The sequence below is a fragment of the Oncorhynchus mykiss genome, chromosome 25 (assembly GCF_057628025.1).
Source record: "Oncorhynchus mykiss isolate SJ-2025 chromosome 25, ASM5762802v1, whole genome shotgun sequence".
Classification (NCBI taxonomy): domain Eukaryota; kingdom Metazoa; phylum Chordata; class Actinopteri; order Salmoniformes; family Salmonidae; genus Oncorhynchus; species Oncorhynchus mykiss.
The window spans coordinates 90,315,226-90,338,462 of record NC_143046.1 but is presented as its reverse complement, the minus strand read 5'-3'; the positions used below and the strand labels follow the sequence as shown (position 1 = coordinate 90,338,462).

Here is a 23,237-nt window from a genome sequence, read left to right as displayed (position 1 = left end):
TGTCTCTCCTGTCATGATGTAATCTGTTAAAAGGCCTGTTTTCAGTAGGCTACATTATGTCTCTCCTGTCATGATGTAATCTGGTAATAGGCCTGTTTTTCAGTAGGCTACATTATGTCTCTCCTGTCATGATGTAATCTGGTAAAAGGCCTGTTTTCAGTAGGCTACATTATGTCTCCCCTGTCATGATGTAATCTGGTAATAGGCCTGTTTTCAGTAGGCTACATTATGTCTCTCCTGTCATGATGTAATCTGTTAAAAGGCCTGTTTTCAGTAGGCTACATTATGTCTCCCCTGTCATGATGTAATCTGGTAAAAGGCCTGTTTTCAGTAGGCCACATTATGTCTCTCCTGTCATGATGTAATCTGGTAATAGGCCTGTTTTCAGTAGGCTACATTATGTCTCTCCTGTCATGATGTAATCTGGTAATAGGCCTGTTTTCAATAGGCTACATTATGTCTCCCCTGTCATGATGTAATCTGGTAATAGGCCTGTTTTCAGTAGGCTACATTATGTCTCCCCTGTCATGATGTAATCTGGTAATAGGCCTGTTTTCAATAGGCTACATTATGTCTCTCCTGTCATGATGTAATCTGGTAATAGGCCTGTTTTCAGTAGGCTACATTATGTCTCTCCTGTCATGATGTAATCTGGTAATAGGCCTGTTTTCAGTAGGCTACATTATGTCTCCCCTGTCATGATGTAATCTGGTAATAGGCCTGTTTTCAGTAGGCTACATTATGTCTCTCCTGTCATGATGTAATCTGGTAATAGGCCTGTTTTCAGTAGGCTACATTATGTCTCTCCTGTCATGATGTAATCTGGTAATAGGCCTGTTTTCAGTAGGCTACATTATGTCTCTCCTGTCATGATGTAATCTGGTAATAGGCCTGTTTTCAGTAGGCTACATTATGTCTCTCCTGTCATGATGTAATCTGGTAAAAGGCCTGTTTTCAGTAGGCTACATTATGTCTCTCCTGTCATGATGTAATCTGGTAATAGGCCTGTTTTCAGTAGGCTACATTATGTCTCTCCTGTCATGATGTAATCTGGTAATAGGCCTGTTTTCAATAGGCTACATTATGTCTCTCCTGTCATGATGTAATCTGTTAAAAGGCCTGTTTTCAGTAGGCTACATTATGTCTCTCCTGTCATGATGTAATCTGGTAATAGGCCTGTTTTTCAGTAGGCTACATTATGTCTCTCCTGTCATGATGTAATCTGGTAAAAGGCCTGTTTTCAGTAGGCTACATTATGTCTCCCCTGTCATGATGTAATCTGGTAATAGGCCTGTTTTCAGTAGGCTACATTATGTCTCTCCTGTCATGATGTAATCTGTTAAAAGGCCTGTTTTCAGTAGGCTACATTATGTCTCCCCTGTCATGATGTAATCTGGTAAAAGGCCTGTTTTCAGTAGGCTACATTGTCTCCCCTGTCATGATGTAATCTGGTAAAAGGCCTGTTTTCAGTAGGCTACATTATGTCTCTCCTGTCATGATGTAATCTGGTAATAGGCCTGTTTTCAGTAGGCTACATTATGTCTCTCCTGTCATGATGTAATCTGGTAATAGGCCTGTTTTCAATAGGCTACATTATGTCTCTCCTGTCATGATGTAATCTGGTAATAGGCCTGTTTTCAGTAGGCTACATTATGTCTCCCCTGTCATGATGTAATCTGGTAATAGGCCTGTTTTCAGTAGGCTACATTATGTCTCCCCTGTCATGATGTAATCTGGTAATAGGCCTGTTTTCAATAGGCTACATTATGTCTCCCCTGTCATGATGTAATCTGGTAATAGGCCTGTTTTCAGTAGGCTACATTATGTCTCTCCTGTCATGATGTAATCTGGTAATAGGCCTGTTTTCAGTAGGCTACATTATGTCTCTCCTGTCATGATGTAATCTGGTAATAGGCCTGTTTTCAGTAGGCTACATTATGTCTCCCCTGTCATGATGTAATCTGGTAATAGGCCTGTTTTCAGTAGGCTACATTATGTCTCTCCTGTCATGATGTAATCTGGTAATAGGCTTGTTTTCAGTAGGCTACATTATGTCTCCCCTGTCATGATGTAATCTGGTAATAGGCCTGTTTTCAGTAGGCTACATTATGTCTCTCCTGTCATGATGTAATCTGGTAATAGGCCTGTTTTCCGTAGATTCGACTACCATATGTCTCTCATGATAGTGTTCTCTCTTTGAAGAACATATGCTACTGCCGTGGAATGATTTCAGCAACAGGGTTTGTGACGTTATGCCAATATTTCAGGAAATGTGGGAGGAAACCCATTGGACTCCATTTGAATGGTTGTGTGTATAAAAAATAAATAAATAAATATGCAGAAAAGCCATCAGAGAAGGTAGGCATATGTTTATTTTGCCTCCTTTTATTGTTGTCAATACGAAAATGGAGACAGAACCTCTCCAGAGTCTCTGTGCCCAGTGGGTTCTCCTCTCTCACATCCCTCACGGCCCCGGGACCTCAGTCCAGCGTCTCTCACGGCCCCGGGACCTCAGTCCAGCGTCTCTCACGGCCCCGGGACCTCAGTCCAGCGTCTCTCACGGCCCGGGACCTCCGACCAGTGTCTCTCACGGCCCGGGATCTCAGTCCAGCGTCTCTCACGGCCCGGGAACTTCGACCAGCGTCTCTCACGGCCCGGTACCTCCGACCAGCGTCTCTCACAGCCCGGGACCTCCGACCAGCGTCTCTCACGGCCCGGGACCTCAGTCCAGCGTCTCTCACGGCCCCGGGACCTCAGTCCAGCGTCTCTCACGGCCCGGGACCTCAGTCCAGCGTCTCTCACGGCCCCGGGACCTCAGTCCAGCGTCTCTCACGGCCCCGGGACCTCAGTCCAGCGTCTCTCACGGCCCGGGACCTCCGACCAGCGTCTCTCACGGCCCGGGACCTCCGACCAGCGTCTCTCACGGCCCGGGACCTCCGACCAGCGTCTCTCACGGCCCGGGATCTCAGTCCAGCGTCTCTCACGGCCCGGGAACTTCGACCAGCGTCTCTCACGGCCCGGTACCTCCGACCAGCGTCTCTCACAGCCCGGGACCTCCGACCAGCGTCTCTCACGGCCCGGGACCTCCGACCAGCGTCTCTCACGGCCCGGGACCTCCGACCAGCGTCTCTCACGGCCCGGGACCTCCGACCAGCGTCTCTCACGGCCCGGGACCTCCGACCAGCGTCTCTCACGGCCCGGGACCTCCGACCAGCGTCTCTCACGGCCCGGGACCTCCGACCAGCGTCTCTCACGGCCCGGGACCTCTGACCAGCGTCTCTCACGGCCCGGGACCTCAGTGCAGCGTCTCTCACGGCCCGGGACCTCAGTCCAGCGTCTCTCACGGCCCGGGACCTCAGTCCAGCGTCTCTCACGGCCCGGGACCTCAGTCCAGCGTCTCTCACGGCCCGGGACCTCAGTCCAGCGTCTCTCACGGCCCCGGGACCTCAGTCCAGCGTCTCACACACTGTGGTTTATTTAAGGAGTAATATTTTCCTGACACACTCCTCTTCACTGATGGCCTGGGGGTTGAGGTTGCTTGGTGTGACACAACTTTGACTTCTGTTGTTTTATTTAGGAGAACAGCTGACTCTGTCACCGGGGCTTCTGTTGTTGATATGGGAGAACAGCTGACTCTGTCACCGGGGCTTCTGTTGTTGATATGGGAGAACAGCTGACTCTGTCACCGGGACTTCTGTAGTTGATATAGGAGAACAGCTGACTCTGTCACATGGGCTTCTGTAGTTGATATAGGAGAACAGCTGACTCTGTCACCGGGGCTTCTGTAGTTGATATGGGAGAACAGCTGACTCTGTCACATGGGCTTCTGTAGTTGATATGGGAGAACAGCTGACTCTGCCACCGGGGCTTCTGTAGTTGATGTAGGAGAACAGCTGACTCTGTCACCGGGGCTTCTGTAGTTGATGTAGGAGAACAGCTGACTCTGCCACCGGGGCTTCTGTAGTTGATGTAGGAGAACAGCTGACTCTGTCACCGGGGCTTCTGTAGTTGATGTAGGAGAACAGCTGACTCTGTCACAGGGGCTTCTGTAGTTGATATAGGAGAACAGCTGACTCTGTCACAGGGGCTTCTGTAGTTGATATGGGAGAACAGCTGACTCTGTCACAGGGGCTTCTGTAGTTGATATGGGAGAACAGCTGACTCTGTCACCGGGGCTTCTGTAGTTGATATGGGAGAACAGCTGACTCTGTCACCGGGGCTTCTGTAGTTGATATGGGAGAACAGCTGACTCTGTCACCGGGGCTTCTGTAGTTGATATGGGAGAACAGCTGACTCTGTCACCGGGGCTTCTGTAGTTGATATGGGAGAACAGCTGACTCTGTCACAGGGGCTTCTGTAGTTGATATGGGAGAACAGCTGACTCTGTCACCGGGGCTTCTGTAGTTGATATGGGAGAACAGCTGACTCTGTCACCGGGGCTTCTGTAGTTGATATGGGAGAACAGCTGACTCTGTCACAGGGGCTTCTGTAGTTGATGTAGGAGAACAGCTGACTCTGTCACAGGGGCTTCTGTAGTTGATGTAGGAGAACAGCTGACTCTGTCACCGGGGCTTCTGTAGTTGATGTAGGAGAACAGCTGACTCTGCCACCGGGGCTTCTGTAGTTGATATGGGAGAACAGCTGACTGCCACCGGGGCTTCTGTAGTTGATATGGGAGAACAGCTGACTCTGTCACAGGGGCTTCTGTAGTTGATGTAGGAGAACAGCTGACTCTGTCACAGGGGCTTCTGTAGTTGATGTAGGAGAACAGCTGACTCTGCCACAGGGGCTTCTGTAGTTGATATGGGAGAACAGCTGACTCTGTCACCGGGGCTTCTGTAGTTGATATGGGAGAACAGCTGACTCTGTCACAGGGGCTTCTGTAGTTGATGTAGGAGAACAGCTGACTCTGCCACCGGGGCCTCTGTAGTTGATATAGGAGAACAGCTGACTCTGTCACAGGGGCTTCTGTAGTTGATGTAGGAGAACAGCTGACTCTGTCACCGGGGCTTCTGTAGTTGATATGGGAGAACAGCTGACTCTGTCACCGGGGCTTCTGTAGTTGATATGGGAGAACAGCTGACTCTGCCACCGGGGCTTCTGTAGTTGATATGGGAGAACAGCTGACTCTGCCACCGGGGCTTCTGTAGTTGATATGGGAGAACAGCTGACTCTGTCACCGGGGCTTCTGTAGTTGATGTAGGAGAACAGCTGACTCTGTCACCGGGGCTTCTGTAGTTGATGTAGGAGAACAGCTGACTCTGTCACCGGGGCTTCTGTAGTTGATGTAGGAGAACAGCTGACTCTGTCACCGGGGCTTTCTTTGTGCAGGAAATGTCCTTTATCAGCTAGTTTTAAAGAGGTGCTGAGGAGACAGGAATACTGGGCTCAGCATGATTTAGAAATTCTGATTTAGCAATTTCTCTCTCTGGCCCACCATCCTAACAGGCAGGCCAAGTGTGTGTGTGTGTGTGTGTGTGTGTGTGTGTGTTTGTGTGTGTGTGTGTGTGTGTGTGTGTGTGTGTGTGTGAGTGAGCCAGGTCACAGGCAGGCTGGAGGTAGCATGACTGTTGTCCCAGCAGGAAGTTCCTGTTGTACTCTGTTCTCTTATCACTCCTGCTGCTAAACACACACACACACTACTTACTGTCATTACTTGTTTGCCCTAGAACAGCCATTCCCAAACTGGGGTATTTCTACCGCCTGGCACAGTTCCTGGTATATGTCCGTTACGTTTATGGGGGGTCAATTAAGGAAGACATTCTCTTCCGGAAACCAGGACAACAGGAGATGATCTTTTTAAAGTACTGGACAGCTTTGTGACATCAAATGGACTTTGGTGGTCAAGATGTGTTGGTATCTGTACTAATGGGCGTAAAAGCCATGACAGGGAGACATAGTGGAGTGGTAACGCGCGTGCAAGAAGTTGCTCCTGACGCCACCTGGGTACACTGCAGCATCCACCTAGAGGCTCTTGGGTACACTGCAGCATCCCACTAGAGGCTCTTGGGTACACTGCAGCATCCACCCAGAGGCTCTTGGGTACACGGCAGCATCCCCCTAGAGGCTCTTGGGTAGACGGCAGCATCCCCCTAGAGGCTCTTGGGTAGACGGCAGCATCCCCCTAGAGGCTCTTGGGTAGACGGCAGCATCCCCCTAGAGGCTCTTGGGTAAACGGCAGCATCCCCCTAGAGGCTCTTGGGTAAACGGCAGCATCACCCTAGAGGCTTTTGGGTACACTGCAGCATCCCCCTAGAGGCTCTTGCTGCCAAGGGAATGACAGACAGCTTGAAAGATGTTTTGGACACTACAGTGAAAATTATTAACTTTGTTAACTTCTTGACGCAACCCATCCCGTTAGCGGGATGATTTATCAATAACCGCTGAATTGCAGAGCGCACATTCAAATAATATTCATGAAATCACAAGTGCAATATAGCAAAACACAGCTTAGCTTTTTGCTAATCCACTCTGTCGTGTCAGAGGTCTGTCTCCGCTGTGGCTGCGTGGCAGAGGCCCTGAGGGGGGTGGCTGCGTGGCAGAGGCCCTGAGGGGGGTGGCTGCGTGGCAGAGGCCCTGAGGGGGGTGGCTGCGTGGCAGAGGCCCTGAGGGGGGTGGCTGCGTGGCAGAGGCCCTGAGGGGGGTGGCTGCGTGGCAGAGGCCCTGAGGGGGGTGGCTGCGTGGCAGAGGCCCTGAGGGGGGTGGCTGCGTGGCAGGGGCCCTGAGGGGGGTGGCTGCGTGGCAGAGGCCCTGAGGGGGGTGGCTGCGTGGCAGAGGCCCTGAGGGGGGTGGCTGCGTGGCAGAGGCCCTGAGGGGGGTGGCTGCGTGGCAGAGGCCCTGAGGGGGGTGGCTGCGTGGCAGAGGCCCTGAGGGGGGTGGCTGCGTGGCCCTGAGGGGGGTGGCTGCGTGGCCCTGAGGGGGGTGGCTGCGTGGCCCTGAGGGGGGTGGCTGCGTGGCCCTGAGGGGGGTGGCTGCGTGGCCCTGAGGGGGGTGGCTGCGTGGCCCTGAGGGGGGTGGCAGGGGCCCTGAGGGGGGTGGCAGCGTGGCAGAGGCCCTGAGGGGGGTGGCAGAGGCCCTGAGGGGGGTGGCAGGGGCCCTGAGGGGGGTGGCTGCGTGGCAGGGGCCCTGAGGGGGGTGGCTGCGTGGCAGAGGCCCTGAGGGGGTGGCTGCGTGGCAGATGCCCTGAGGGGGTGGCTGCGTGGCAGAGGCCATACAGTGCATTATGAAAGTATTCAGACCCCTTGACTGTTTTTAAATGTTATCTTACAGCTTTATTCTAAAATGGATTAAAAGTTTAAACATTTCCTCATCAATCTACACACAATACCCCATAGTGACAAAGCAAAAACAGAAATACCTTATTTACATAAGTATTCAGACCCTTTGCTATGAGACTAGAAATTAAGCTCAGGTTCATCCTGTTTCCATGAACTTGATTGGAGTCCACCTGTGGTAAATTCAATTGATTGGACATGATTTGGAAACCCCTGACACCCCTGTCTATATAAGGTCCCACAGTTGTCAGAGTGCATGTCAGAGCAAAAACCAAGTCATGAGGTCGAAGGAATTGTACGTAGAGCTCCAAGACAGGATTGTGTCGAGGCACAGAGAGAGAAGGGCCTTGGTCAGGGAGGTGACCAAGATCCCGATGATCTGCAGGTGAAAGACTGGGTCCGAATCTGCAGGAGAGCCCACAAATAGTTCATTAGGCGGGACATAAACTCAGTTCCTTGGTCTGTCAGAATCTCGTTCGGGATGCCCACCCGGCTAAAGAGGTGGAACAGCTCCTGGGCGATTCCCTTGGATACCGCCGCTCATAGGGGAATGGCCTCGGGATACCGGGTGGCATAATCTACTAATACCAGGACGTACTAGTGTCCTCGTGCTGTTTTTACCAGGGGTCCCACTATGTCCATGGCGACGCGTGCAATGGGCACCCTGATGATTTTTAAAATATTGATTTGATCTTTATTTAACTAGGCAAGTCAGTTAAGAACAATTTCTCATTTTCAATGATGATCTAGGAACAGTGCCTGCCTTGTTCATGGGCAGAACGACAGATTTGTACCTTGTAAGATCGAATCCCCGAGCTGACAACCTTTCGGTTACTAGTTCAATGCTCTAACCACTAGGCTACCTGCCGCCCCGGTAGGGGGACCAGTGGGTTTCGGGAAATGTGCTTTTGGGGCGGTGATTTGATACTCCGGGCAGCTGCGACAATAGTCTTCCGCGGCCCTCCTAATCCCGGGCCAGTGGAACCGGGTGGCGATTCATTCCTGGGTCTTCTCCATTCCCCGGTGCGCCCCCAACAGGTGGGTGTGGGCCAGCTGAAGAAGGGTTCCCACGTAGCATCGGGGAAGCAACAATACCTCTCAAAGTTCCCCCTGTTGGCGTGACACCTGATACAAAAGGTTATTCTTGATTTGGAAATGGGGGTACCGCCAGTCATTCACCCCCAGAAGTAGCTGTCCATCCACCGCTATCACTTGGGCTCCGGCGGCTTTCAAGTTCGAATCCTCCCACTGGGCAGTCCCAAATTGTCCCCACAGTTGGCTCCCAGCGGGTATTTCGACTGGCCCCTTGAAATTGAGGAGGGGGAGGCTTAGCTCCTCCTCCAGTGGTTCCCCATGGGGTTCGTGTTCTGGCGCCGCCTCCAACTCCGTAGATAGAGGTTGGTCAACCACTTGCTTCTGGGCTGCACAGGCGACGGACGGTTCATCCTCACTCTCATCTTCGGCCGGCTCGTACCTTTTTCCTCAGCTTGTCTCTGCTACAAGCTTGGCAGAGCTTGGGGAGAAACTCCTCAAATACAGGTGTGCCAAGCTTGTAGGGTCATACCCAAGAAGACTCGATGCTGTAATCGCTGCCAAAAGGTGCTTCGTCTAAGTACTGAGTAAAGGGTCTGAATACTTATTTAAATATATGTATGTGTGTGTGTAAAAATTTGCACACAAATAACATTGCTTATGCTTTGTCATTATGGGGTATTGTGTGTAGATTGATGAGGGGGGAAAAATAATGTAATCATTTTTAGAGTAAGGTTGTAACGTAACAAAATGTGGAAAGAGTCAAGGGGTCTGAATACTTTCCGAAAGGCACTGTATTTCACCAAAATGGTAGCACTATACAGCCCTGCTGATCCTTAACCCCCTGAACTCTATCCCTGGTCTCTGTAGTTTCCACCCTAGCCTCTGACCCTTGTGTCACCCTGACCTGTGTCCCCTGGTAATTGTCGTTCCCACCATGACCCTTGTGTCACACTGCCCCGTGTCCCCTGGTAATTGTAGTTCCCACCTTGACCCTTGTCTCACTCTGCCCCATGTCCCCTGGTAATTGTAGTTCCCACCTTGACCCTTGTCTCACTCTGCCCCGTGTCCCCTGGTAATTGTAGTTCCCACCTTGACCCTTGTGTCACTCTGCCCCGTGTACCCTGGTAATTGTAGTTCCCACCTTGACCCTTGTCTCACTCTGCCCTGTGTCCCCTGGTAATTGTAGTTCCCACCTTGACCCTTGTCTCACTCTGCCCCGTGTCCCCTGGTAATTGTAGTTCCCACCTTGACCCTTTTCTCACTCTGCCCCGTGTCCTCTGGTAATTATAGTTCCCACCTTGAACCTTGTCTCACTCTGCCCCGTGTCCCCTGGTAATTGTAGTTCCCACCTTGACCCTTGTGTCACTCTACCCTGCTGTGTGTAGTTAAGCTAGCCCAGGTTTATGTAACACCTCTCTTCCTTTACGTCACCAGCCCAGCGCTGAGCATGCCAGGAAAATTGGATTACCGCGGTAACGACGTTTCTCATTCTTTCATGTGTGTCTCCTCTCCAGAGCTACTACAGAGCTACCATGTTCCACCTTGACTTAGTGTTCTCTCTCTCTCTGTGTGTGACGTCACTGGGCCGTGGGTTACTATGTAGGCGTGATTTGTGGGTTCGATGCTGATACCGTGTTTTGTGTAAATGGGTTCTAAGATACGCTGTAATATGGTGGTTTGCTGGTTTTGTGTTGCAGTGCAAGACTGCAGTGTCCTGAGTCAGACACACGGGCAGAATACTGTAGACGGTGCTAGCAACTAGCCAGGGAGTTCTGCAGAGTTGTTCAATGTTTTCTCTCTTCCTCTCCCTCTCTCTTTCCCGCTCTTCCCTAGGATCCTTCTGTAGGGTTTAATCAGTTTTACATTCCTGGGAGATTATTGAAATAGTACTGGGCTGGGTACAGGACATCTGCAGCAGTGCTATAGCTACTCTCTGCTCTGCTGCCTTCCTCCCTCTTTCTTTCCCTCTGATCAGTGAAGTAGCGAAAGTTCATGTCTGTTTGTCAGTCAGTAAGGATGGTATGGTGTGAGAGCATGATCCAGTACTCTGTCTCGCTCTCTGAGTGTCGTGCCCTCGGTGTGTCTCGTGCCCTCTGTCTCTCTCTCGGCATGTCTCGTGCCCTCTGTCTCGCTCTCTGTGTCTCGTGCCCTCTGTCTCGCTCTCTGTGTCTCGTGCCCTCTGTCTCGCTCTCTGTGTCTCGTGCCCTCTGTCTCGCTCTCTGTGTGTCTCGTGCCCTCTGTCTCGCTCTCTGTGTGTCTCGTGCCCTCTGTCTCGCTCTCTGTGTGTCTCGTGCCCTCTGTCTCGCTCTCTGTGTGTCTCGTGCCCTCTGTCTCGCTCTAGGTGTGTCTCGTGCCCTCTGTCTCACTCTCGGTGTGTCTCGTGCCCTCTGTCTCGCTCTCTCCACCCCCCCTTCTCTGTCCTGGTGGGAGCCCCAGTCTTAAAGGCCCCTCAGTACTGGGCTTATTAAGAGGAGAGTCCTCGTCATGACTGTAAATACTCTGGGGCTGTGACCACTCCTGCAGGGCTTGATTTGTGTACTGTACCAGGCTGTGCTGTACACCACTGTACCAGGCTGTGCTGCCCTGTACACCACTGTACCAGGCGGTGCTGCCCTGTACACCACTGTACCAGGCGGTGCTGCCCTGTACACCACTGTACCAGGTGGTGCTGCCCTGTACACCACTGTACCAGGCGGTGCTGCCCTGTACACCACTGTACCAGGCGGTGCTGCCCTGTACACCACTGTACCAGGTAGTGCTGCCCTGTACACCACTGTACCAGGTGGTGCTGACCTGTACACCACTGTACCAGGCTGTGCTGCCCTGTACACCACTGTACCAGGCTGTGCTGCCCTGTACACCACTGTACCAGGTGGTGCTGCCCTGTACACCACTGTACCAGGCGGTGCTGCCCTGTACACCACTGTACCAGGCGGTGCTGCGCCGTACACCACTGTACCAGGCGGTGCTGCCCTGTACACCACTGTACCAGGCGGTGCTGCCCTGTACACCACTGTACCAGGTGGTGCTGCCCTGTACACCACTGTACCAGGCGGTGCTGCCCTGTACACCACTGTACCAGGCGGTGCTGCCCTGTACACCACTGTACCAGACGGTGCTGCCCTGTACACCACTGTACCAGGCGGTGCTGCCCTGTACACCACTGTACCAGGCGGTGCTGCCCTGTACACCACTGTACCAGGTAGTGCTGCCCTGTACACCACTGTACCAGGTGGTGCTGCCCTGTACACCACTGTACCAGGCTGTGCTGCCCTGTACACCACTGTACCAGGTGGTGCTGCCCTGTACACCACTGTACCAGGCGGTGCTGCCCTGTACACCACTGTACCAGGCGGTGCTGCCCTGTACACCACTGTACCAGGCGGTGCTGCCCTGTACACCACTGTACCAGGCGGTGCTGCCCTGTACACCACTGTACCAGGCGGTGCTGCCCTGTACACCACTGTACCAGGCGGTGCTGCCCTGTACACCACTGTACCAGGCGGTGCTGCGCCGTACACCACTGTACCAGGCGGTGCTGCGCTGTACTCGGCTGTGCTGTACTAGGCTGCAGAGAGAGTCAGCGGGAGGAGGAGGAGCGAGTGAGTGGGAGAGAAAGTATGCAAGCTGTTACCAGTCAATAACGTGGCCTAGTGGTTGGATAAGACAGGTGGTAACATTACAAGATGTCCAGGGTTCAGAGGTCATGGTTTGTTGTGGCAGAGAAGCTGTGTTTACTTTTCCTCCCCTCTTCATGTCTTTTTCTGCAGTGACAGGCGCCTGCCTAAGCTCTGCAGTGAGCTGAGACATGATATGACCTAAATAAACAAGTGTGGAGAGGGAGCACGAGGGAGGGGGGAGCGGGCGGAAAGGAGCGAGGGAGAGGGAAGCGAGGGACCGAGCGGGAGAGAGGGCAGGGCGATCCCAATGCTCTAACCACTAGGCTACCTGCTGAAATTGAACTCCGGTGCATCCTGTTTCCACTGATCATCCTTGAGATGTTTCTACAACTTGATTGGAGTCCACCTGTGGTAAATTAAATTGATTGGACATGATTTGCAAAGGCACACACCTGTCTGTATAAGATCCCACCGTTGGCAGTGCATGGTCACTATATATTTTTGCATTTGTCCATCACTAAGAAGACTTCCTGTTGTATTTGATAAGTCGTGATCCTTGAATGAGCTTGGGCGGTCTCATTGGTTAGATGGCAACCAAAGAGGAGCCAATTCCTTGGCTGAATGTTTTTCAAATTTGCAAAAATGTCTAAAAACATATTTTTGCTTAGTCATTATGGGGTGTTTTGTGTGTGTGTGTGTGTGTGTGTAGATTGAGGGGTTTAATCAACATTTTTAAAAGGCTTTAACGTAACAAAATGTGTGGCAAAAGTCTGAAAACTTTCCAAAAGCTCTGTACATACATTCATTTATTCACATACAACAACAAACAAAAACATCAACAAAAAAAACTGAACGTCCAGTTTCCTAAACACGAGCCGCGACTTAAACCCAGGCTGATGAAAAATAGCCATTGCCCTCTAGTGCAGAACCTGACATTATCTGCTTTCAGAAACCCTGTTAAGAGGGTCTGTAAGTGATCACGTTTGCCTCGATTTCAGCCAGGTTTTTAACTAATGGCGAAATTCATACTTTAGAAGAACGGTAGGAGAAAAACGCTAACAGGAAGCATTCGTTGTAAATGAAGGTTAAATGAAGGTTAAATGAAGGTTAAATGAAGGTTCAATGAAGGTTCAATAAAAAACGCTAACAGGAAGCATTCGTTGTAAATAAGGTTAAATGAAGGTTAAATGAAGGTTAAATGAAGGTTAATTAAAAAACGCTAACAGGAAGCACAGGGAAAACATGGCAGGTGAACAGAACTCATCCAGAGCTCTCTGACCTACTGACAGAAAGACATCAGATATCTGATGGCAAACATTGAGTAGTGAATTACATCCAAGAGTAACTTCATCACCTCATGTGCTGCACAACAGAGACTCTCCTATAGATACACAACTCTATGGGCTCCCCCTATAGATACACAACTCTATGGGTTCTCCTATAGATACACAACTCTATGGGCTCCTCCAACAGATACACAACTCTATGGGCTCCCCCGATAGATACACAACTCTATGGGCTCCTCCAATAGATACACAACTCTATGGGCTCCTCCAATAGATACACAACTCTATGGGCTCCTCCAATAGATACACAACTCTATGGGCCCCTTTAATAGATACACAACTCTATGGGCTCCCCAATAGATACACAACTCTATGGGCTCCCCAATAGATACACAACTCTATGGGCTCCCCAATAGATACACAACTCTATGGGTTCTCCCAATAGATACACAACTCTATGGGCTCTCCCAATAGATACACAACTCTATGGGCTCTCCCAATAGATACACAACTCTATGGGCTCCCCCAATAGATACACAACTCTATGGGCTCCCCCAATAGATACACAACTCTATGGGCTCCCCCAATAGATACACAACTCTATGGGCTCTCCCAATAGATACACAACTCTATGGGCTCCCCCAATAGATACACAACTCTATGGGCTCTCCCAATAGATACACAACTCTATGGGCTCTCCCAATAGATACACAACTCTATGGGCTCCTCCAATAGATACACGACTCTATGGGCTCCTCCAATAGATACACGACTCTATGGGCTCTCCAACAGATACACGACTCTATGGGCTCTCCAATAGATACACGACTCTATGGGCTCCCCCTATAGATACACGACTCTATGGGCTCCCCCTATAGATACACAACTCTATGGGCTCCCCCTATAGATACACAACTCTATGGGCTCCCCCTATAGATACACAACTCTATGGGCTCCCCCTATAGATACACAACTCTATGGGCTCCCCCTATAGATACACAACTCTATGGGCTCCCCCTATAGATACACAACTCTATGGGCTCCCCCTATAGATACACAACTCTATGGGCTCCCCCTATAGATACACAACTCTATGGGCTCCCCCTATAGATACACAACTCTATGGGCTCCCCCTATAGATACACAACTCTATGGGCTCCCCCTATAGATACACAACTCTATGGGCTCCCCCTATAGATACACAACTCTATGGGCTCCCCCTATAGATACACAACTCTATGGGCTCCCCCTATAGATACACAACTCTATGGGCTCCCCCTATAGATACACAACTCTATGGGCTCCCCCTATAGATACACAACTCTATGGGCTCCCCCTATAGATACACAACTCTATGGGCTCCCCCTATAGATACACAACTCTATGGGCTCCCCCTATAGATACACAACTCTATGGGCTCCCCCTATAGATACACAACTCTATGGGCTCCCCCTATAGATACACAACTCTATGGGCTCCCCCTATAGATACACAACTCTATGGGCTCCCCCTATAGATACACAACTCTATGGGCTCCCCCTATAGATACACAACTCTATGGGCTCCCCCTATAGATACACAACTCTATGGGCTCCCCCTATAGATACACAACTCTATGGGCTCCCCCTATAGATACACAACTCTATGGGCTCCCCCTATAGATACACAACTCTATGGGCTCCCCCTATAGATACACAACTCTATGGGCTCCCCCTATAGATACACAACTCTATGGGCTCCCCCTATAGATACACAACTCTATGGGCTCCCCCTATAGATACACAACTCTATGGGCTCCCCCTATAGATACACAACTCTATGGGCTCCCCCTATAGATACACAACTCTATGGGCTCCCCCGACAGATACACAACTCTATGGGCTCCCCCGACAGATACACAACTCTATGGGCTCCCCCGACAGATACACAACTCTATGGGCTCCCCCGACAGATACACAACTCTATGGGCTCCCCCGACAGATACACAACTCTATGGGCTCCCCCGACAGATACACAACTCTATGGGCTCCCCCGACAGATACACAACTCTATGGGCTCCCCCGACAGATACACAACTCTATGGGCTCCCCCGACAGATACACAACTCTATGGGCTCCCCCGACAGATACACAACTCTATGGGCTCCCCCGACAGATACACAACTCTATGGGCTCCCCCGACAGATACACAACTCTATGGGCTCCCCTGACAGATACACAACTCTATGGGCTCCCCTGACAGATATTTACAAACAAACACGTGACTGGCTGAACAGTTCTGGGGAACTACAGTAATCTTCATAATGTGAAAATCAAAAGAAATCAGCCAAGACCTCAGAACAAAACATTGTAGACCTCCACAAGTCTGGTTCATCCTTGGGAGCAATTTCCAAATGCCTGAAGGTACCACATTCATCTGTACAAACAATAGTACGCAAGTATAAACACCATGGGACCACGCAGCCGTCATACCGCTCAGGAAGGAGACGCGTTCTGTCTCCTAGAGATGAACGTACTTTGGTGCGAAAAGTGCAAAACAATCCCAGAACAACAGCAAAGGACCTTGGGAAGATGCTGGAGGAAACCGGAAAATTTGTGGGCAGAACTGAAAACGCGTGTGCGAGCAAGGAGGCCTACAAACCTGACTCAGTTACACCAGCTCTGTCAGGAGGAATGGGCCAACCAAAATTCACCCAACTTATTGTGGAAGGTTACACAAAACGCTTGGCCCAAGTTAAACAATTTAAAGGCAATGCTACCGAATACTAATTCGACTGTATGTAAACTTCTGACCCACTGGGAATGTGATGAAAGAAATAAAAGTTGAAATAAATCATTCTATACTATTATTCTGAAATGTCACATTTCTTAAAAGAAAGTGGTGATCCTAACTGACCTAAAACAGGATATTATTTTTTTTTACTAGGATTAAATGTCAGGAATTGTGGAAAAACTGAGTTTAAATGGATTTGGCAAAGGTGTATGTAAACTATCCACTTCCTTTCTGTATACACACGGTACACCGCCCAAGCCTTACGCACAGCCTCCACAAAGTGGAAGCAGGTATTATAAAAATACTATTTGTTTTTGATAATTCAATTATCAGTTAACTATTACATTAATTCAGGGTTTCGTTCATTATACCAAACTCGGGCCATATCAAATTTATTTATATAGCCCTTCTTACATCAGCTGATATCTCAAAGTGCTGTACAGAAACCCAGCCTAAAACCCCAAACAGCAAGCAATGCAGGTGTAGAAGCACGTTGGCTAGGAAAAAACTCCCTAGAAAGGCCAAAACCTAGGAAGAAACCTAGAGAGGAACCAGGCTATGAGGGGTGGCCAGTCCTCTTCTGGGTAGAGAGGAACCAGGCTATGAGGGGTGGCCAGTCCTCTTCTGGCTGTGCTGGGTAGAGAGGAACCAGGCTATGAGGGGTGGCCAGTCCTCTTCTGGCTGTGCTGGGTAGAGAGGAACCAGGCTATGAGGGGTGACCAGTCCTCTTCTGGGTAGAGAGGAACCAGGCTATGAGGGGTGGCCAGTCCTCTTCTGGCTGTGCTGGGTAGAGAGGAACCAGGCTATGAGGGGTGACCAGTCCTCTTCTGGCTGTGCTAGGTAGAGAGGAACCAGGCTATGAGGGGTGGCCAGTCCTAGAGATTATAACAGAACATATATAGATTGTAAACCGGTTCCTCTGGTAACACTATACTAAATAAATATAATCTATTTTTTGCAGCCTATATTTGATTCTGGCATCCCTCTCTATTTCTCATAACTTAAATGTGCCACAAAGAGGAATATGTATCTTGTATAGAACACACAACAAAAGCCAAGTGGCTAAATCATTACTGGTTTTGTTTGCAGAGGAAACGTGGACTGTTCCAGCGTCTTCAAAGCCTCCAGGGTAAATATTTGTTCGTGTTTCATATGTTTTGGGGCGTCACGGCGATGATGACTACCGCGGAAACACTGGTTCTCTGCAACTTGACTGACTTCCTTCCCCACCGTAGAACACGCCCACAGGGTTGTTTGGTTAGAGCTGTTAGTGTAATTCTTCCTGTCTTTTATCTAGTGGCATCCTCTCATACACTGCTCTCTCGCTCTCTCTCTTCTCTCGCTCTTGTCCCTTCTCGTGCCCTTTTCCCCCTCTCCCTTCTCGCTCCCTCTTTCCCCCTCTCCCTTCTCGCTCCCTCTTTCCCCCTCTCCCTTCTCGCTCCCTCTTTCCCCCTCTCCCTTCTCGTGCCCTCTTTCCCCCTCTCCCTTCTCGCTCCCTCTTTCCCCCTCTCCCCTCTCGCTCCCTCTTTCCCCCTCTCCCCTCTCGTGCCTCTTTCCCCCTCTCCCTTCTCGTGCCCTCTTTCCCCCTCTCTCTTCTCATGCCCTCTTTCCCCCTCTCCCTTCTCGTGCCCTCTTTCCCCCTCTCTCTTCTCGTGCCCTCTTTCCCCCTCTCCCTTATCGTGCCCTCTTTCCCCCTCTCCCTTCTCGTGCCCTCTTTCCCCCTCTCCCTTCTCGTGCCCTCTTTCCCCCTCTCCCTTCTCGTGCCCTCTTTCCCCCTCTCCCTTCTTGCTCCCTCTTTCCCCCCCTCCATCTCTCTCTCTCAGGAGGTCCAGGATGAATAAGCTACGGCAGAGTTTCCGGCGGAAGAAAGACGTGTACGTTCCTGAGTCCAGCCGACCGCACCAGTGGCAGACGGACGAGGGGGCGGTCCGCAGGGGAAAGTGTAGCTTCGCAGTCAAGGTGACACACACACACACACACACAGACACATCCAACACACACAACACACAACACACACACACAGAGTAGCAGTCAGCAGCGCCTCTGCTCTAACAATCTGTAGCTAACACCCGCACACCTCCCTGAGAAAGACCTGTCAACACTCAGGTCTGTTATTAATCAGACTTTGGAACCATGCTTGGTCTGCTGTTGTCTGGCTTACAGAAATGATCTTGTTGTTGTTTAAAAAATATATATTTTAAGGTATTTTATTGAATAGCACCTCCACGGCTATGCCCCACACCCCATTCATGCCAATACCACCGCAACAACTATAGTATCAGTTCTGTGTCTGATAAGTAGTATGGAGCTGCGGCTTGCAGTATTGTTTCTTCATCCTATGTTATGTTTTCTCAGTGAATTTGGTTGTTTTTGTTGTCCTGTTCAGAGAAATGAGTCATTGGAGTTGTTTAGGTTTACGTCCTAGCCTACATGCTGATATTAACATGTTCTGACCACTAGATGGTGCTGTTCCGGGTGTTAATGGGATACTTCACACAAATTACATTGGTTTCATTACCCTGTCAGCAGTCAATGGACAAGGTATGACAGCAATCCATGCATTGGTTTTATTGTCCACTGTTTCAATTGGTAACTTTTTATTATTTGTGGCACAAATCCAATGCCTGTCATTGGTATCTTATATTAGCATCACAATTCATGTCCAAATCAGCCTGAAGTATTTAACAATAGATCATATAACTCAATGGTGTGTGTGTTTAACTGGACTGGAGTGTGTTTAACTGGACTGGAGTGTGTTTAACTGGACTGGAGTGTGTTTAACTGGACTGGAGTGTGTTTAACTGGACTGGAGTGTGTGTGTGTGTGTTTAACAGGACGGTAGTCGACTGTAGTGTGTGTGTGTGTGGGTTTAACAGGACGGTAGTTGACTGTGTGTGTGTGTGTGTGTGTTTAACAGGACGGTTAGCTTTCTGAAAACAACAAATGGAACTGAAATGGACCACTCCCTGGTAACGTGGGACCAACCCTTCCTCTTTACTCTGTCCTACATAGTACAGGGAGGTAGAACACCTCCTCAACTGACAGACCAACCCTTCCTCTTTACTCCTACATAGTACAGGGAGGTAGAACACCTCCTCAACTGACTGGACCAACCCTTCCTCTTTACTCCTACATAGTACAGGGAGGTAGAACACCTCCTCTACATAGTACAGGGAGGTAGAACACCTCCTCAACTGACTGGACCAACCCTTCCTCTTTACTCCTACATAGTACAGGGAGGTAGAACAACACCTCTACATAGTACAGGGAGGTAGAACACCTCCTCAACTGACGGACCAACCCTTCCTCTTTACTCCTACATAGTACAGGGAGGTAGAACACCTCCTCAACTGACTGACCAAAACGGGGTTTGGTAGAAGGTGACAGGAGCACCGGTTTGTGTCCGTAACCTTCTGCCTAACCCTGACCACACTGGTAACCTTCTGCCTAACCCTGACCACACTGGTAACCTTCTGCCTAACCCTGACCACACTGGTAACCTTCTGCCTAACCCTGACCACACTGGTAACCTTCTGCCTAACCCTGACCACACTGGTAACCTTCTGCCTAACCCTGACCACACTGGTAACCTTCTGCCTAACCCTGACCACACTGGTAACCTTCTGCCTAACCCTGACCACACTGGTAACCTTCTGCCTAACCCTGACCACACTGGTAACCTTCTGCCTAACCCTGACCACACTGGTAACCTTCTGCCTAACCCTGACCACACTGGTAACCTTCTGCCTAACCCTGACCACACTGGTAACCTTCTGCCTAACCCTGACCACACTGGTAACCTTCTGCCTAACCCTGACCACACTGGTAACCTTCTGCCTAACCCTGACCACACTGGTAACCTTCTGCCTAACCCTGACCACACTGGTAACCTTCTGCCTAACCCTGACCACACTGGTAACCTTCTGCCTAACCCTGACCACACTGGTAACCTTCTGCCCAACCCTGACCACACTGGTAACCTTCTGCCCAACCCTGACCACACTGGTAACCTTCTGCCTAACCCTGACCACACTGGTAACCTTCTGCCTAACCCTGACCACACTGGTAACCTTCTGCCTAACCCTGACCACACTGGTAACCTTCTGCCTAACCCTGACCACACTGGTAACCTTCTGCCTAACCCTGACCACACTGGTAACCTTCTGCCTAACCCTGACCACACTGGTAACCTTCTGCCTAACCCTGACCACACTGGTAACCTTCTGCCTAACCCTGACCACACTGGTAACCTTCTGCCTAACCCTGACCACACTGGTAACCTTCTGCCTAACCCTGACCACACTGGTAACCTTCTGCCCAACCCTGACCACACTGGTAACCTTCTGCCCAACCCTGACCACACTGGTAACCTTCTGCCTAACCCTGACCACACTGGTAACCTTCTGCCTAACCCTGACCACACTGGTAACCTTCTGCCTAACCCTGACCACACTGGTAACCTTCTGCCTAACCCTGACCACACTGGTAACCTTCTGCCTAACCCTGACCACACTGGTAACCTTCTGCCTAACCCTGACCACACTGGTAACCTTCTGCCCAACCCTGACCACACTGGTAACCTTCTGCCTAACCCTGACCACACTGGTAACCTTCTGCCTAACCCTGACCACACTGGTAACCTTCTGCCTAACCCTGACCACACTGGTAACCTTCTGCCTAACCCTGACCACACTGGTAACCTTCTGCCTAACCCTGACCACACTGGTAACCTTCTGCCTAACCCTGACCACACTGGTAACCTTCTGCCCAACCCTGACTTTAAACTAAGACCAAACAGGATTTTTTTTGTTTTCATACATTTTTTTGATATAGCCAACAAGAGGAAACCCTCCAGGCGTGACCACTGTGAAACACACACAAACGCACACGGGGGGGGGCTGTTAATAGTCACACGTGCCAAATACAACAGGTTTTGACCTTACCGTGAAATGATTACTTACAAGCCCTTAACCAACAGTACAGAGTCCATGTGAGAGGGGGAGGTTACCGGTACAGAGTCCATGTGAGAGGGGGGGGGTACCGGTACAGAGTCCATGTGAGAGGGGGGGGTACCGTTACAGAGTCCATGTGAGAGGGGGGGGGGTACCGGTACAGAGTCCATGTGAGAGGGGGGGGGTACCGTTACAGAGTCCATGTGAGAGGGGGGGGGGGGGTACCGTTACAGAGTCCATGTGAGGGGGGGGGGGGGGTACCGTTACAGAGTCCAGGAGGGGGGGGGGGTACCGTTACAGAGTCCAGGAGGGGGCGGTACCGTTACAGAGTCCATGAGGGCGGGTACCGGTACAGAGTCCATGTGAGAGGGGGGGGGGGGGTACCGGTACAGAGTCCATGTGAGAGGGGGGGGGGGTACCGGTACAGAGTCCATGTGAGAGGGGGGGGGGTACCGTTACAGAGTCCATGTGAGGGGGGGGGGGGGGGTACCGTTACAGAGTCCAGGAGGGGGGGGGGTACCGGTACAGAGTCCATGTGAGAGGGGGGGGGTACCGTTACAGAGTCCATGTGAGGGGGGGGGGGGGGGTACCGTTACAGAGTCCAGGAGGGGGGGGGTACCGTTACAGAGTCCATGTGAGAGGGGGGGGTGTACCGGTATACAGAGTCCATGTGAGAGGGGGGGGGGGGGGGGGTACCGTTACAGAGTCCATGTGAGGGGGGGGGGGGTACCGTTACAGAGTCCATGTGAGAGGGGGGGGTACCGGTACAGAGTCCATGTGAGAGGGGGGGGGGTACCGGTACAGAGTCCATGTGAGAGGGGGGGGGGGTACCGTTACAGAGTCCATGTGAGAGGGGGGGGGGGGTACCGTTACAGAGTCCATGTGAGGGGGGGGGGTACCGTTACAGAGTCCAGGAGGTGTGGGGGGTACCGTTACAGAGTCCATGAGGGGGCGGTACCGTTACAGAGTCCATGAGGGCGGGTACCGGTACAGAGTCCATGTGAGAGGGGGGGGGTACCGGTACAGAGTCCATGTGAGAGGGGGGGGGGGGGTACCGGTACAGAGTCCATGTGAGAGGGGGGGGGGTACCGTTACAGAGTCCATGTGAGGGGGGGGGGGGGTACCGTTACAGAGTCCATGTGCGGGGGGGGGGGGGTACCGTTACAGAGTCCATGTGAGGGGGGGGGGGGTACCGTTACAGAGTCCATGTGAGGGGGGGGGGGGGGTACCGTTACAGAGTCCAGGAGGGGGGGGGTACCGGTACAGAGTCCATGTGAGAGGGGGGGGGGTACCGTTACAGAGTCCATGTGAGGGGGGGGGGGGGGGGGTACCGTTACAGAGTCCAGGAGGGGGGGGGGTACCGTTACAGAGTCCAGGAGGGGGGGGTACCGGTACAGAGTCCATGTGAGAGGGGGGGGGTACCGTTACAGAGTCCATGTGAGGGGGGGGTACCGTTACAGAGTCCAGGAGGGGGGGGGTACCGTTACAGAGTCCATTTGAGAGGGGGGGGTGTACCGGTACAGAGTCCATGTGAGAGGGGGGGGGGGGGGTACCGTTACAGAGTCCATGTGAGGGGGGGGGGTACCGTTACAGAGTCCATGTGAGAGGGGGGGGGGGTACCGGTACAGAGTCCATGTGAGAGGGGGGGGGGGGGGGGTACCGTTACAGAGTCCATGTGAGAGGGGGGGGGGGGTACCGTTACAGAGTCCATGTGAGGGGGGGGGGGGGGTACCGTTACAGAGTCCATGTGAGGGGGGGGGGGTACCGTTACAGAGTCCATGTGAGAGGGGGGGGGGGTACCGGTACAGAGTCCATGTGAGAGGGGGGGGGGGGGGGGTACCGTTACAGAGTCCATGTGAGAGGGGGGGGGGGTACCGTTACAGAGTCCATGTGAGGGGGGGGGGGGGGGGTACCGGTACAGAGTCCATGTGAGAGGGGGGGGGGGTACCGGTACAGAGTCCATGTGAGAGGGGGGGGGGGGGTACCGTTACAGAGTCCATGTGAGGGGGGGGGGGTGGTACCGTTACAGAGTCCAGGAGGTGTGGGGGGTACCGTTACAGAGTCCATGAGGGGGCGGTACCGTTACAGAGTCCATGAGGGCGGGTACCGGTACAGAGTCCATGTGAGAGGGGGGGGGGGGTACCGTTACAGAGTCCATGTGAGGGGGGGGGGGGGGTACCGGTACAGAGTCCATGTGAGAGGGGGGGGGGGTACCGGTACAGAGTCCATGTGAGAGGGGGGGGGGGGGGTACCGTTACAGAGTCCATGTGAGGGGGGGGGGGGGTACCGTTACAGAGT

General features: G+C 51.8%; 1 protein-coding gene across 8 annotated transcripts in view; it reads left to right on the top strand.

Moving 5' to 3' along the window:
* The window catches only part of numb (NUMB endocytic adaptor protein), an 84,114-nt gene that overhangs the window by 16,587 nt on the left and 44,290 nt on the right, over positions 1 to 23,237 (top strand). For 4 of the 8 annotated variants that reach the window (XM_090221447.1, XM_090221451.1, XM_036963114.2 and 1 more), the window contains exons 2-3: positions 17,077 to 17,116; positions 17,811 to 17,946. In XM_090221447.1, the coding sequence (XP_090077573.1) occupies positions 17,821 to 17,946 (126 nt within the window). In that variant the 5' untranslated portion in view covers positions 17,077 to 17,116; positions 17,811 to 17,820. The remainder of the gene's footprint in view (positions 1 to 17,076; positions 17,117 to 17,810; positions 17,947 to 23,237) is intronic. The other 4 variants (XM_036963113.2, XM_090221448.1, XM_036963111.2 and 1 more) reach the window with 1 other exon arrangement.